The following is a 16,953-nucleotide window of genomic DNA, read 5'->3' as shown; positions in this document are numbered from 1 at the left end:
TATATATATATATATATATATATACAGTGAACCCTCGTTTATCGCGGTAGATAGGTTCCAGACGCGGGCGCGATAGGTGAAAATCCGCGAAGTAGTGACAGCATATTTACCTATTTATTTAACATGTATATTCGGACTTTTAAAACCTTCCCTTGTACGTAGTACTGTTAACAAACCACCCCTTACACCCTGTAATGTACAGAACACTTAATGCATGTACTACAGCACCCTAAACTAAAACAGGCACAAATATTAAAGGCGATTTTATATCATGTGTTTCCTAAACACCTAAAAAGCACGATAAAAAATGGCAACCAATGTTTTGTTTACGTTCATCTCTGATCATAATGAAGAAACAAACTCATTTAGTGTACACATATATGTACGTATGGTTAGTTTTTGCATCGATTATATTGATTATACAGTACTGTATGTTGATTTTTTTATTACCAATGTTTTAGTTTACGTATTTTTCTTAGGACTTCCAAATGAAATCTTTTTCTTTATGACGCCGCCTGAAACGACGGCGTGTACGCTCAGTAAACAACCACGCTCAGAACAAACAAGGCATTTAACACGCATGATGATAGTGATAAATAATGATACAGTACATACAGTATTTACAGTACAAAGCATTTACAAAATATGTTACCTTACAAATATAAATTATACAGTACTTGTACGTAGCAAAGCAGGAAAACAATTTGAGAGAGAGAGAGAGAGAGAGAGAGAGAGAGAGAGAGAGAGAGAGAGAGAGAGAGAGAGAGAGAGAGAGATTGTTTTACGTACGTAAATGTAAATTTTAAACAAAAAAAATATGATAGGTTACAACATGTAGACTTTTAAAACCTTCCCTTTAACTTAATGCATACAGTACGTACAGTACTAAACTATAAAACAGGTTAAAGTAAAAAATAAAGATTGTTACTGTACTCACCACGAAAGAAGTTCCAGAAAAACTTGAATGACGATGGCGATGAATTTGCTGCACAGTAGAAATGATGATGATGAAGCTGATGATGTGTTCTACTGTGCAGTCAATGATAGTATTTTACGTCTCTTCAGACGGAGGTGTCTTTTCCTGGGACACCTCTTCAACTTCTTCAATTTCTTCCGAAGGCGTACTAGCAGGAGGAACTGGCTCTTTTTTGCGAGGCTGAAAAAACATTGTGATCGGAAGTTGTTGCCGCTGCTTCTTTTTTCGATCCAAGAGCATCCTGTAGGGAGTCGTGATGTCATCGACCTTGTTGCAGAATTGCATCGAGCGAACCATATCCTCGTCCCACTCTTGCAACATTTCTTTCGCCTCCTTCATATGGTTGCAGAACTTGGCGAGCCGTTCTAATGTTAAGCCCGTTTCTTCTACATTTTCTTGGGTCTCTTCCTGGGTACCCTCACTCTCTTCCTCACTTGCCGATTTCGTCAGGTCTTCGAGGTCTGCGTCAGTTAGGGGCTGGGAATGGCAGTCCAACAACTCGTCGACGTCTTCAGTCGTCATGTCGCCAAACCCGTCACCCCCAATTATGGCAGCCAACTGCACAGATTTCCGTATTGCAGAGTGTTGGATTTCCGACGGAGTAAATCCCTTGTCGTCGTAAACAATATCGGGCCACAGCTTCTTCCAGCTCGCATTTACGGTTGCAGGTTTCATCTCTTGAAGTGCCTTTTGAATATTCTGCAGGCACGTGGCTATGGTGTACTGCCGCCAGTACGCCTTCAAGTTGAAGTCTTCATCCTCGTCATCTTGGGCAGCATCCACACACGCAACGAGGTCCGCCAAGGTATTCTTCGTGTAGAGGGCCTTGAACGCCCTGATAACCCCCTGGTCCATTGGTTGAATTAATGACGTGGTGTTGGGTGGCAGGAACTCAACCTGAACGCCCTCACGCGACAGGTCAGTTGCGTGTCCACCAGCGTTATCCATAAGGAGAAGGATCTTGAATGGCAAGCCCTTCTCTAAGAGATATTCATGGACTTGCGGGATGAAACACTGGTGGAACCAGTTGGAGGTCAGCATCTTCGTAATCCATGCTTTTTGATTATGCATCCAGTACACGGGAAGGAGATTCTTATTTTTGTTTTTCAAAGCGCGAGGATTTTTCGACTTATAAATAAGCCCCGGCTTTAACAAAAATCCAGCAGCATTGCCACACATCACGAGGGTAACGCGATCCTTGAATGCCTTAAAGCCAGAGGCTTTGGCTTCCTCTTTGAACAGGAAAGTTCGCGACGGCATTCTCTTTCAAAACAAGCCGGTTTCATCCATATTAAACACTTGTTCCGGCTTGTATCCACCTTCAGCGATAATGTTCTTGAAAGTCTGGTTCACGTAAGTTTCAGCAGCGGCAGTGTCAGCGGAAGCAGACTCCCCATGCAGGGAAACGCTTTTCAGGGCGAAGCGTTTCTGAAACTTCGCGAACCATCCTTTGCTGGCGGAAAAACGTTGTTTCTGACGCTGGGAATCAGTGGAGGTCCCTAGTTGAGGATCATCTACATCATCATCTTCTTCAGCATGGTCGCCATCGTCGTCATGAGGTTCCTTTGCCGCAAAATTCTCATACAAGCTCAAAGCCTTTGTTCGGATGGTGTTCGTATCCAACGCTATGTTCTTCTTCCGACAGTCGGCAATCCACACAGCTAAAGCACCTTCCATGCGTACGATCGTTTTATTACGCGTTGTAACGACTCGCTTCGCTGATCTGCTAAAGGTGATTGCAGCCGTCTTTCTAATGTTCGCCTCGTCCTTCCTGATGTAGCGAACGGTGGATTCGTTGATGCCAAAATGGCGGCCGGCGGCCGCGTAACTTCTACCATCTTTTAACATGTCGAGAAGCGTAACCTTCTCAGCTATCGTCATCATTCTTCGGTGGCGTTTAGGCTCACTACCAGCCTTACTAGAAGCAGAACGCTTGGGAGCCATTGTAACAGAAAGTTCAACAAAAAGTTCAACTTAAAACAGTCGCACACAGCACAGATTCAACTTCACAAACTTAAGAACGTCTACTCAGCAATACGCGGAAAGAGAAAGTGAACGATGCAGTCCCGCGAGAACTTTGATGCTGCGGGTAGAAGATGCGGGCAAAACACCAATCACAGGCTAGATAACAAAACTTGAGTTTTGATTCGTCATCTATCAGCGCTTGAACCAATCACAACCCGTCTTATACAGTACTATGGTGCGTTGGTTACTCATAGAAGATGTCCCGCGCACACTGAACGTACGTAGATTAAGTACAATACCGTAATAATAATAAATAATGATAATAATACTGTACAGTAATAATAATAATAATAATGATTAATAATAATAACAATAATAATTTTATTAACAACAACAACAATAATAATAATAATAACAATAATAATAAAAATTTACGTACGTACGCTATTTTACGCCTCTCTCTCTCTCTCTCTCTCTCTCTCTCTCTCTCTCTCTCTCTCTCTCTCTCTCTCTCTCTCTCTCTCTCTCGTACGCTTACAGTACTTATTCGAAATGTGATTTTTGCAACAAAGAATATTATTGGATGCAGTACTGTACTACGTACGTATACATACAAAAGATTCATGGAAAAGAAGCACATCCATTACAGTACACACCATTCTAATATGGTATGACTGCATCTGATTTGCGTTTCATGTTCGATTTAATTTTACTACGTACTGAATTATCGTATGATCACATTCTCTTTTCGTGTTTTATTTCTTTCTGTGCTGAATTATATATCATATGTAATGCAATGAACAATCAGTAAGAGCAGATATTACTATAATTACAGTATTAATGGAATTACAGGTAACAAAATATCGTATTTGGTTATCTTCAGATTTCGCGGTATTTTCGAATTTTCCGGAAAATCCGCGATATGTATATATATATGGGTTATGGGAAAACCCCGCGAAGTGGTGAATCCGCGATTGTCGAACCGCGAAGTAGCGAGGGTTCACTGTATATATATATATACACACACACACACACACATATATATATATATATATATATATATATATATATATATATATATATATATATATATATATATCTAAAGTAGGAAGATGTGATGTAGTTCTAAGGGAAAAGTATGGGAAATATGTCTGGGTAATAAGCAAAGCTCTACCTCCAGTTTGTTTCTTCATTATGATCAGAGATAAATGTAAACAAAACATTGGTTGCCATTTTTTATCGTGCTTTTTAGCGTGTTTAGGAAATGCATGATATAAAATCACCTTTAATATTTGTGCCTGTTTTAGTTTAGGGTACTGTAGTACATGCATTAAGTGTTCTGTACATTAAAGGGTAGTTTGTTAACAGTACTACGTACAAGGGAAGGTTTTAAAAGTCTGAATATACATGTTGAATAAATAGGTAAATATGGTGTCACTACTTCGCGGATTTTCACCTATCGCGGCCGCGACTGGAACCTATCTACCGCGATAAACGAGGGTTCACTGTAAAGCTTCATTTTTGGTGGCACCCTAGCAGTACCAACCAAACTGGGCTGAATCCCTCGTCAGGCCGGGAGGAGCGAAGAGAAGGAAAGTCCTCTTTTGTTCTGTTTTTTCATCTGGGCTACCCCCAAGATTCCCTATGACTACTAATTTTTTGTGGTAAGGGTAACACAATTATTTTCTTTCCGTCTTTTTTTTTTCTCTCTCTCTCTAATGACTATACCGTATTTCCCGTGACACAAGCCACTACAAGTGATAAGACACACCCTATATTTAACCTAGTAATGTTTGGAGGGGAAAAAAAAATTGAGGATTTTATAACCTATCGTAGCAGCAATTCCTAGGCGGCAATTCTCCAGTGTGATTTTTTTGTTTTGACGCAGTAAATTTTTATAATTTAGGTGTGTTATGAAATGTGTTAGGTGAATATTGATTAGCTGTAAACCTGCTATCTCAATTTTATTATATATTCAAATAAAAAACCACTAAACCAGTCATAGTTGCTACCATGTGTGACAATGTTTTCAAGTGTCTGTGTTTACACGAAACCAGTTTTGCCAATTTGCCCAATACTCCTGTGGGGGAGCAATGGGTGAAATCCAATATATATATATATATATATATATATATATATATATATATATATATATATATATATATATATATATATATACAGTAGTTGAATATAAGTGGATATTGGCTGCTTTTTTTTCTGATGGAAATTTTATGTAATATTCTTGAGATTTAAGGTACCTAATGATTTAGTTATCCCATTCCAATTCTAGTAGAGTAAGATGTCTACGTACCTGTTACAAAGTATGTTTTATTTGTACTAAGTTGATGCTTGGTAACTAAGATTCTTCAAAAACTTAATTTATAAGAGAAAAAAAAGAGGAAGCCTATGCTCTACCATATGTCTGCAAATATATTTTGTCAGGTAAACTAATAATTTAACAGACAAGTATGTTATCTTTAGTCAATTTTTACCCATTACTTTTAGTTAGTGCTTATACTGGAAGTTTATGTTGGGTCTTGTTTTTGTTCTTTTTAGGATTCTTTGTTTCTTTGTCTTATTGTAATAACCTCTTAACCTTGCCCAGTCTGACTTTCACCAGGCTCCTGGCCTGAAGCTTTAGGTTTTTTACCATTGTTTATTTTTTGAGATCTTTGACTTAGGTATATATTTGTTCCGACACATAACAAACCTTCGCTATTTATAATAGGGTATTACTTTCGGCGCAGCAGAAAGACGAGCCATGATAATTTTAGTGAGGGATAACTACCCCATCCGCTAGTTAGCGGGTGGGGGGTGGGGTAGACTGGCTACCCCGCTCACTCACACCTCTCGGCTGAGTAACCACTTTACTTTTTGGCTCGTTAGAGGACGAACATGCTGTCCTTCTCTCCCGCAAAGACTGGCCTTGATGTTTTTCATTTATTTTAAGTTTTTGGTTTTCTTTTGTGTTTTCATTTATCTTACATATATTTGAGTGCATATATGTATAAATGGAAATATACATTGTTAGATACAGGTAACTTTAGTGCTGTTGACATCATATCCAACTGCCTCCGCCGTAAGGTTGTTGTCCTTCGGCAGGTTCTTAACACTGCCGTGTGTGTGTTCATTACAGAATTAAAGTTTATAACAGTTCAGCTCCCTTTCGAGGAATTATCTTACAAGGAAGGTGACTTATTCCCCGAATAGTGTATTTTGTGTAACGGAGCATGAATTGTAATTGATAACAACTTTTTTTTTTTTTTTCACGGTAACAGCGACGTAGTACACGTGGTAGCTCGTGAGCTGCCCTCATTACGAGGTAGCATTAGCTGTCAACCTTCAACTTGATGTTCCTCCTTCGAGGGGAACTTCTCTCTCTAGAGAGAGAGAGTGAGAGAGGATGATTTTTGTGTACGCTATGCTTTTTTCCCATAGAGCTGGGATAATGTTTTACTTGGGCTATGTCCTCTTGCGGGAGGACTTCTCTCGTTCGCGGGAGATTTTTTACGGCTACGCTTTTTTCCCATAGAGCTGGGAGGAAGCTTGCCTTAGGCGATGTCCTCCTTCGGGAGGACTTCTCTCGTTCGTGGGAGAGAGTTTCTTACGCCTACGCTTTTTTCGCCATAGAGTTGGGAGAAAGCTTGTTTTAGGTGATGGCCTTCTACGGGAGGACTTCACTCTCGTTCGCGAGAGAGAGATTATTAAGCCTTCGCTTTTTTTCCCATAGAGCTGGGAGAAAGCTTGTCCTTGGCGATATCCTCCTTCAGCAGGACTTCTCCCTCGTTCGCTAGAGAGATATTTTACGTCTATGCTTTATTCCCATAGAGCTGGGAGAAAGCTTGTCTTGGGCGATCTCCTTTGGGTGAACTTCCCTCTCGTTCGCAAAAAAATAACTTGTAGGAGCTTGCTGATCCACCAGGGGCGGTGGCAGAGCTTTCTCCTTAGCAGGTTATCCCTACGCTTTTGGTTCTCCTTCAGGGGTGGAGCAAGAGCCTTCTCTAAGTGACTTTCTCCTTCGGGAGAACAAACCTCTTATGCAGAGGTGTTATCTTGAACATGCTGGTTCGCCTTAATCCCTCGGGGTCTCGTTCGATCACCCTTTGGGCTGGCGTGATCGTTTGAGCCTTCGGGCTCTCATCATGTTGATCCTGCTGGTTCTCATGACAGTAGGAGTCCTTCGGGACTCCGTTTGAAACCTTCGGGTTTCAGTTACGCTGAACTTTCGGGCTCGCGTAACGATGATAACATTGAGCCTTTGGGAACGAGTGCCATCAATCACGCCGACCTTTTGGGGTCTCGTGACAGAGGAACCTCAATTCTTCGTTACGCTGATCCTTCGGGGTCTCGTAACATTAGTTATGCAGAACCGTTGGGCTCTCGTAACTTTAGTCACTCTGACACTTCGGTGTTTTGTGACAGTGAAACTTCGGTTCTCGTTGCCCTGACCCCTCTGGGTCTCGTAACATTAGTTACGCTGAGCCCTTGGGCTCTCGTAACTTTATTCACTGACATTTCGGTGTTTTGTGACGAGGAAACTTCGGTTTCTCGTTACGCAGAACCCTTGGGCTCTCGTAACTTTAGTCACTCCGACACTTCGGTGTTTAGTGACAGGGAAACTTCGGTTTCTCGTTGCGCTGAGCCTTCGGGTTCGCGCAACACAGTTCACGCTGATCTTTCGGGTTCTCGCTGTGTTGATCGTTCGCGCTCACACAACACAAGCTATCGTGACCCTTCGGGTGAGCGTAGCAGTGAGTTCTCTCACCAACCTGAGAGCTCTCGCGCACACGGCCAAATTGGCGCGCACGACCGACTTGGTGCGCACTACCGTCTTGGCGCGTGCAAGCAAAATGGCGATTATGGCACGCCGGTTCATCCTTTGGCACGCCATATGCGCGAACATCCTGTGGCGGGCCATGTGCGCGAACAACACACTGCGCGCAAGCAACCTTATGCTCGTTAGATGTGCAAACAACCTTATGTGCAAAAAGAGTGCACGCACGAGCTCCCTTCTGCTTACCAACAGTTCGGCGCACGACCATATTGGCACACGCAATCTGTTGAAATGCACCAACAACTCTTATGACCCTTCTGGGTCTCACAACGCAGTTCGGACTCTCGTTGCGTGAAGTGTTCACGAGCGCACAAGAGCGTCCCGTGAATTGTTTGCGAGCGCTATCGTCATCAAGAGTTTTACTCTGATGACAGAGGGATGCCTACTGCCTAAGGGTTTACGAATCTCTACAGGTAACTATGACACAGTTCCCTTGGGTCCTGGTCACGTAACACGATTCCTGGAATTCCATCAGGAATCAGCGACAGAGTTCCTGCGGGTTCTCGGCACAACATCCCTTAAGGTCGTGAGAAAGGAATTCACAAATAGATTCTGAACCCCTAGGTTCTCATCCGAATCTCTTTGTTTCCACGATTCAGAGTTTTCTGAAAACTATGGTCGACGTCGAACACACACACACACACATACACACACACCCGTCAACGGGAGGAGTCTTCCAAAGGTGTGACTTGATACGTCACTCTACACTCCCAGCTGATTACTATATCAGCTAGCCTGGTTTCGCCAGCACCGATCCTTTCGTTTTCGAACGAAGCACCGTCATCTTTCCTCCACCTTCCCACTTCAAGTGGTTGGGTTAGCAGATGGAGATGAGTGGTGAATGAAAATGCTTTACATTGCAGTTCATTTCCCCTGGCAGGCCTTGCCTGAATTAGACGGTAGTTTTCTCACTATCGAGAAAGCGTTCGATGGCCACCTCTTTAGGTAAGCGGTCGATGGCAATTATGTCTGGCCTTCATGAAGCAAACCCCCCCCCCCCCCACATATGAGACTTCACCCTTTTTCGGGAGACTCGTTCCTGAGAAGTTTTTACAAAACTTCAATGGGTGTTAAAACCATGAAGGCCGTAAGCCTTCCCGGAGCATGCACTATAGCGAAGACAAAACCGCGAGGTTATGGTCTTAAACTTTGTTCAACCGTTTGATGGAGGCAGCCTCCCCCGTCATTGTACCATGGGTATAACGACTTGCCTTTTTACACGATAGTCTTCCGAGACTTTCTATGCTTTCCTTACAGGGTTGTTGTTTCTAACAATTAGTCCCGAAGGAACATTGTTAGCTGACGTTAAAAGAACGATAGCAACAGTGTGGGCATCTTTTCATTATGTTACGAACGTTTCAAACCCCGCCCACAGGTAAACAGACATCCATTTCTGTGTAATGAACACTAGCTAACCCCTCATATAAAGAGGAGGACTAAACCAAAGGGGATATGATCACCTCTATAACTGTATATTTTTGTTTGAGAACATGTTCGCTCTCATTCAAGAAAATATTACAGTTGGTCAACGATCAAAATTCTTTCGGCAATAATGTGGTGATTCGTCGCACACGCATTATTCCCACAACCGGATTTGTTGCAAACATTTCCTGGAGGCAGAGAATACGCATGCGCTAGCGCAAATGGACAAGTACATATATGCGTGCAAGCGATCTTTCTGCCAATAAGGGCTATATACATCTTCCAATTAGAACTCCGTTCTATTAAGTTGTATATTTATATCCTTAGCTGAAACCAGGTTATTCAGTACATTACTTGGCTACTTTTCTGTAGCCAGACATACGGCATTTACGTTCTGTCTCCTCATAGGCATTTTTTCCTTTCTCCCGATCGGAAGTCTGTCTCCTACAAAGGTTTTGGCTGGAAACTTCTCAGAAGCATTTCCGTTCCCTAATAGGGAACATTTAATATAAGTGCTAGTTTACCGATCAGAGACGGAGAAGTACGAACGTTTCTGTCCTAAGAAGGAGAAACCTCCGTTACGAACGTATCTCCAACCGAGTTCCGGACAAGAATTTTTAGTCGAACTACGCATGTATACTTGTCATTCGCACAGTTCGGTGTTGCTACTCAGTAGTACACTTATGCTCTTTACCCACCCAACAATAGATTGAAGATACGTCTCAATCCCATCTTGGGTTTGGTTGGATGCGTTCGGTGATTACCATACAGTCTTGGCCGGAAAGCGATCTCTATGGAGATTCGCTATTATATCATAAGCTCTACTGATTAACTGGTTTACCGTTTGGTATCGGTCTTATTCGGCCAACCACACTGGATTAGTGGCAGTTGGAGGGAGAACAGGCTGTTCCCCTTTGTTGCAAGAACGTACAATTGGTTACACGTCTCGACATCATCTCGAAGTGCGTTTATTGCTACGCACTCCCCCCCCCCCCCCTCACCGCTGGACAATCCGCGGATGATGGGTGGCAGACGAGAGCTTCCGCAAAGAGGCCTGCCTTCTCGTCTTCCCTCTGGACCTGATGCTCTCTATAATGCATCAAAAGAGAGAGGGGGGCATATGCCATACCATTCCATCCACGTCGGTTGGTCCGATTCAGAAACGTACTAGCATTTACCTCTCTTAGAGAACCATCTAGCATTATGAAGCCTTAGATGGACAGAGGGCAACTAGTTGCCTCCATCTGCTCGCGTCATTCCTGGTATAGGAATGTGTTTGCAAAACCACCCAGATAGTGGGGTCTAGTGTCTTGGAATCATCTTGTATCCAATAAAGTCTTAACGTTGTGGGGTCCCCGACTGTGGTTATGCTCGCAGGGGCCCTGATCTTCAGGCTCCCACTCGACCGTTCCCCAGGACCTCAAACAAGATGTATTCCAAGATCGGTGGGGCAGCCTAGTGGTGTGCCTTGTTTTTTACCCCCATTCGGACTGGTGAAAAAGTCCTCAGCCAAGTCAGGATAAGCAGGATCTTATCAATGACTCCAATAGCTTCGCTAAGGCATCCCACAGAATGGTTCCCAGACCTTCTGCAGCCCCTGATGGAGCTCCAATAGCTTTGCTATGGCAACCCGCCTTCTACAGCTCCTGACGGAGTTCCGAGGGATCTTCCTCCACGACACGATCTTCCAAGCAGCCACATGCGAACACTTTCCTAAGCCGTAGCTTTGCTTCGACTTCTAGCCTGGGACGATCCTAAACCACCCCTCTCAGAGAGGCCTTTCCCAACAGGTTACGGAAAAGATGTCTAGACACCTCAGACACTTTTCAGCGTCGGTCTTCCTGGCGAAGTGTTCGGTCCTTTGTGACTGATGTTGTAGAAAGGGATTCTCTCCCATCGATGCCTTTACTTAAGCAAGTGTGAGATAACTTGTCCCCCTTCGGATCTCATCCCTCTCCTGGGAACGCAGTTCGGGTCCTTCAGTCTCAGAAGGCCCCTCTCTTCGAACCGTAGGCCTAGCAGCAGATTGCTTCCTTACACGGAAGACGCCCTTTCTACTCACTTGGGCTTTTGACCAAGAGAGTTAGTGTGCTGTACGATCCAACCTCTGATGTCTCCTACCCTAGGAGACGGGGAGAAGTAATCCTCAGCGGCGTCCCTGAGTGCATTGCCAAGACTCAAATTCGAGTGTCCTGTACCCTAGGTGCAGCCCATTTCGAATAGAGAGTCTTTGTTCGGTAACCGGAAACCCATCAACTGGGGTTTTACCCAGTGAGGAGTCTGTGGGGTTACCTTAAAAGAACGATACCAGTTCGCCCCCGTGAGTCGGCACTGTTGACCAGCACGAGGAAGGTCTAGAGGAGGACCTCAAAGTTTTCCTTCCCCTCTGGGATTGGAAGGCAATTAAGGTTACTCTTAATCTAGACTCTCCTCCATCCTAAGACCCAGAGCTCGTAACGTCACTGGCATTGCTACGTCCTGGCGTTCAAGAAACTACTCTGTGGTGCAGGTACTTTAAGTGGGCATGTGGAAGCGTCAATTGACCTTCACGGCCCACTACCTGCAAAGACGTAACCCACAAGAACATGGAGACCTTTTCCATTGGTCCTGTGGTGGTCACACAACAAATGGTCTAAACACCTCAGGCTCCTTGATGGACAAGTAGCAGAGGGCTGAGGCTACCCGGATTAGTCTGGGGTGAATGAGTAAGAATGTCTGGCTCCTTTCTTCCTTTCACCTTCTCCCCTCTGGGGAAAACAGCTCTGCAAGCCTTAGCATAGCTGACCTCACTTCGCTGCAGGTAAGACCCATTTCCCTTGTGCCTCCTAAGTATAGAAGAATACTTTGTTACGTCCCCAATACTTTTTAGAGGGAGGGTATTGGGTAAGTCTTTAAGAACATTAGGTTCTGTACTCGAGTTCCTATGTTAAGGACAAGCCACACTGTTAGTTCCATTCACACACAAGCTTCTGCAGGCCGCTATCAGTGCATTACCTCATATCGGCACTTTATTTTAGAGAGGGTAGGATCCCTTCTACTTTTGATCACAGATCGAAATAGAGAGGACCCCGGGTCATGACCAAGGCTAGTTGGTGAGGACTTCTTCCCTCCTAAGAGTAAGTCACCCTATTATAAATAGCGAAGGTTTGTATATGTGTCGGAACAAATAACAAATTTGAAAATAATTTGTATTTTTCCTAACATACAAACCTGGAGCTATTTATACAAATTGGCCCGCCACCCTGTCCCCCGAGAAGTCCTGCCATAAAGCAAAGTGGTTACTCAGCCGAGATGTGTGAGTGAGCGGGGTAGCCAGTCTACCCCACCCCCAACCCGCTAACTAGCGGATGGGGTAGTTATCCCTCACTAAAATGATCATGGCTCGTCTTTCAGCTGTGCCGAAAGTAATACCCTATTATAAATAGCTCCAGGTTTGTATGTTAGGAAAAATACAAATTATTTCAAAATTTGTAATTTTTATATGCAGCATTGTAAAAACTATTTGAAAATATTAATAAATTAATTTGCAAGTGTGCTCAAGTGCATCTGGTGAAATGTATGTTTAAGTACATGGCATGAAAGTGTATTCATTTTATATGGCAGTTTCTCACTAATTTTTTTCTCGCTTCATTCCTTTGAAAATTTTTAATATTAATATTAGTTATATTAATTTTTTCTATAAACCGACTCTGGAAGGAGTATGCATCTCATGTTTTTGCAATACAGTATTTGTTTTAAATGTTTAAGAATGGTTTATTTTGTCCATTTTGTTTATTATAAAGAGTTTCATGAGGGATTGATCCCATAGAACTCCTGAACAGCTCTAGCTAATCATATATTTTTTTTTCCAGATTCTGAATCTGTCTCCCCTGTTCCTTTCAACTCTATGAAACGTTCTATGCCTGGGACATCTGGATATTATGCAAAGAAGAAGAAGCATTCTGATGCTGAAAGGGGTGGCATACCATCAGCCATGGCTCGATCAGTCACTCCCAAAATAGAAAGTCTTGAAGGAGACAGTGATGAAGAGATGGATGATCAAAATCCATTGCAAGACGAACTTAGTAAAGCCCTTTCAGATATTGAGGATCTCATTCCTGTGGAACATGTACAAGAGAATGAAGGGAATGAAGATTTTCCAGCTTTTAAAACTAGTTTGTTGAAATCTTTCAGAATGAGTAAGGTTAAAGGTTCAAAGGATTTGAAAAAAAGCAGCAAAACTAGTGAACCTCAATCAGGGGATGTAGAAGGAAAAATTAAAGTAGAAGGATGTCAAGAAGTAAAGTCAGAGCCTGGTTGTGGAAGTGAGGAGGTGAAAAAGGAAAATAAGGAAGCTAGTAATGTACTAGAGAAGATGAACAATCTTCCCTCTCCTAGTACAAAGATTAAGCCAGTTCTTCATTCAGCCGGTAGTATGCAAATGAAGCCAACTCTGCAACCAATACCTAATATGCAAATGAAAGTAGCTATTCCTTCTTCCAGCAACACTGCTAACAAGCAAGTTTCTCAGCACATAGGACGTGGTCCCATGAAGCAAGTAATTCATTCCCTAGGCCCTCGAATGAACGAATTTCAGCCAATAAGAAGTTCCCCCGCAAAAGCAAATAGTCCAAATGCTGGGAAATATCAAAATAAACAGAATACAAAATTTGCAGGAAAGTCATTTGTCTCCATGGCACCCAGGCCTATAGGAAGGCCTCGAAATGTACTGTCAAATCAAGCAACCATGAAAACCCCTCTGAAGCAGAATATTCCCCAAAAAGCAGGCATGAGTGATTCTGATATACTGCTGGAAAAGTTGAGATTAGCTGGTACGACTATTTCAGTGCCTGGAAATAGAGCAGCAGTTAGTAAAGAAAGTGTAACAATTGCACCCAAAGTCAATCTGGTTAATGGTAATAATGCAAGTGAAGTAGCAAGTTTAAAGAGAAGAGGTGTTGGTGCAACTTTTACTGCAACAAGAGTAGAGAGAACTGCACCCTCAGTAACTGCACGGATGATGTTACCCTCAAAGAGTTCTGTTGTGGTTGGATATAGAGAATATCCGAATGGACCACGAGGCCCTAGGCCTAATTTACAATATGCTAAGGGTTCACCTGCAATACCTCTTGTTCAGATTAACCCTGCTAGTTCACAGCAGCGAATTACACCAAAGATGACACCACAGATGTCTCTTAGTCCACAGAGAAAAAATGCTCCTGGTTCAAAACAGTGGATGCAAGTAAGCCCAAATATAGGTAAGAATGCAAATAATGCTACAAATACCAGGAACTTCAATGTAACCTCCCCGGCGGAGAGAAATCAAAGTACCACTAATGATGCAATGAAACCACAGGTAGCTGTTAAATTGTCAAATGGGACTTTAAAAAGTAATAACAACGATGATGATGAAATTGAAATAATTGCAGAAAGGCTAAGCCCAGATAGACAAAGAACATCTGAAGTGAGTGATATGGATGAGACTCACAGCGAATCCTCTGAAATGCTTGACCATGATACACTCTTAGAAGATATAACTTCAGAAGTCAAAGAATCTCATATAACTGATTCTTCTAAGAATTTGGCACCAGAAGAACAAATTGCAGAATTACTTAATTCGTCCCCTCCTCCAACCTCTTCCCCTCCACAAACTGCATCCCCATCTTCACAGGTTTCTTCTGTTGAGGTTAATATTGAGCCATCTCAGAATATGCTTTATGACTGTGTAGAGCGAGAGAGTTCATCTGAAAATCAGTCTTGTGTATCCCAAGAGGAAATGGAGACAAACTGCATCGAAACTAAAGAGCTTCATTTGCAAAGTTTTGAAACTAAAGAGCTTCCTTTGCAAAGTATGGAAGCTGAAGAGCTTCCTTTAGAAGACATGGAAGCTGAAGAGTATCATTTGCAAGATGTGGAAACTGAAGAGCTTTCTCTGCGAGAAATGGAAGCAACGCAGTTTCTTTCCCAGAATAGTACAGACTTGAAGCAGCTGCCCTCTCAAGAGATTGTTGTACCTGGAAGTCAGCCAGAAGTTGCAGGAAATGAAAATATTCACAGCAGTAAAGAATTCCATCCAGTCACCCCTGTCACCTCTGTATCTTCATTACATACGTCCATTGTACCAGAGCATGTGCATGAGGGGACTTCGGTGCATGTGCCACATCATGAAATGGCTTCAGATGCCCCATTCATTGAACCATATGAGTTGGTTCCTCAGACACCAAATGCACAGTCACCCATGCATATGTTTTCTCATACTGATGATGTACAAGGGGGTCAGATGGAAGCTGTTTTGAGATAGAGGAAAGCACATCCCAATCAAAGTCGTACAAATAGATATTAGTCTTTAATACTGATTATTATTATTTGACATAGAGACTTCTACATAATAATTTCTGGACTTCCTTTTAAAAAGAAATGGATATATATATATAGGTATGTACATATTTAAGGTATTTTTGTGTTGGCGTTATTGCGTAAAATGCTGGATAGGATGTTCGTATTTGCAAAAGAAAAAGTTGATTATATAATGACTGGAATGATATTTTTCTGCCAAGTTTTTAGTGAAAACGATAAGAGCAGTAATTGGTGTAGTATCTGCCACATTAAATTGGCTATTTTTTTGGTGGTCATTGTGTGGAACATAGTTTTGAAATGTTAGATACGTTGACAATTGAGGATCATCTTAGATTTTATTTATTTTTTTTTCTTTTAAATAAAACTTGTAGAAAGGGTATCTTAATGTTTGAGGAAAAGTAGTGTGTGTCTAGAATTAATGTCAAGACTGGATTTTTCATATCTTGGATGTGTTACTGTATGTAGGATCCAAGGATGCTTCACCTATTTTGCGTGTTGATTAGGGTACCCTTTATAAGATATCTTCCTTTTTGATTTGTCTATTATAAGAATCTAAACATGGCTCGCACCCCTTTCCCCAGTCCCATTGCACCTTTCCACTGTCTTGTTTACACTTCCATTAACATCTTTCAAGTCATTAACCTTTCATTTTCACATTACTAATTTTACTGTAACACATTCACACTTATGTTTTTTGCTTATAAAAGGAATGCTGTATTGATCTCATACTTGAAATGTAGAATATTAAGTTTACTTCGTTCTCGGTTCCAGATACAAAGTTCTTGGAAAAATCATAGCAGATTTTAGAGCAATAGTAGGATAAATGTAACCATGAGTTGCAGCTTATTTCTGCCATGTGTTTTTTCTATCCTTGTTATGGTTGCACACTTTGACCTGCTAAGATTCCAGAAATAACATTTTTAAAAGTTGTTATTCACATTCATAAATGCTGTACACTTATGAATTGAACCAACTGAGCAGTTTTCTCCTCATCTAAATGTACCTGTAAATTATCATTTCATGTTTATAGCATCACATCCCTGTTCTATTTATAGCTTGTCATTTGGTCACTAGCCTGGTGTACATCGACTAGTAATGTGTCCACATCACCATAACCTGTGCCCATGTATAGGCACTTGCATCATAGTCACCAAAATCATGCAGTATGTACATAGTATTAGCTTGTTTTGTGTTTAGTTTAAAGTATAGCTATTTTACATAAGCGGTAACATTCGATTCATCATTTTTTTTTTTAATATATATTTCCTTTCATTCATCTCATATATAGTTGTGGTTATCACTTATTTTCATATTGTCAGCCAGCAGAGTTTGCTATACAGATCAGAACACTAAAATATTATGAATTTTTCCTCTGTTCCTTACATTTTCCTAAGTCTTTGATTACTATAGAATTATGTAG

At 41.9% G+C, this 16,953-nt stretch overlaps 2 protein-coding genes across 4 annotated transcripts in view; one reads left to right on the top strand and one right to left on the bottom strand.

Annotated features, from left to right (window-relative positions):
- Positions 1–15,718, top strand: part of LOC137647249 (uncharacterized) — an 82,590-nt gene extending 66,872 nt beyond the window's left edge. For all 3 annotated transcript variants that reach the window (XM_068380636.1, XM_068380637.1, XM_068380638.1), the window contains exon 10: positions 13,049–15,718. In XM_068380636.1, coding sequence (XP_068236737.1) covers positions 13,049–15,477 — 2,429 coding nt within the window. In that variant the 3' untranslated portion in view covers positions 15,478–15,718. The remainder of the gene's footprint in view (positions 1–13,048) is intronic.
- LOC137647250 (homeobox protein 3-like) overlaps positions 1–16,953 on the bottom strand; it is a 270,280-nt gene that overhangs the window by 119,934 nt on the left and 133,393 nt on the right. The window lies entirely within an intron of this gene.

Source organism: Palaemon carinicauda, chromosome 9, assembly GCF_036898095.1.
Source record: "Palaemon carinicauda isolate YSFRI2023 chromosome 9, ASM3689809v2, whole genome shotgun sequence".
NCBI classification, from domain to species: Eukaryota; Metazoa; Arthropoda; class Malacostraca; order Decapoda; family Palaemonidae; genus Palaemon; species Palaemon carinicauda.
This window is presented reverse-complemented; position numbering and strand designations above follow the sequence as displayed.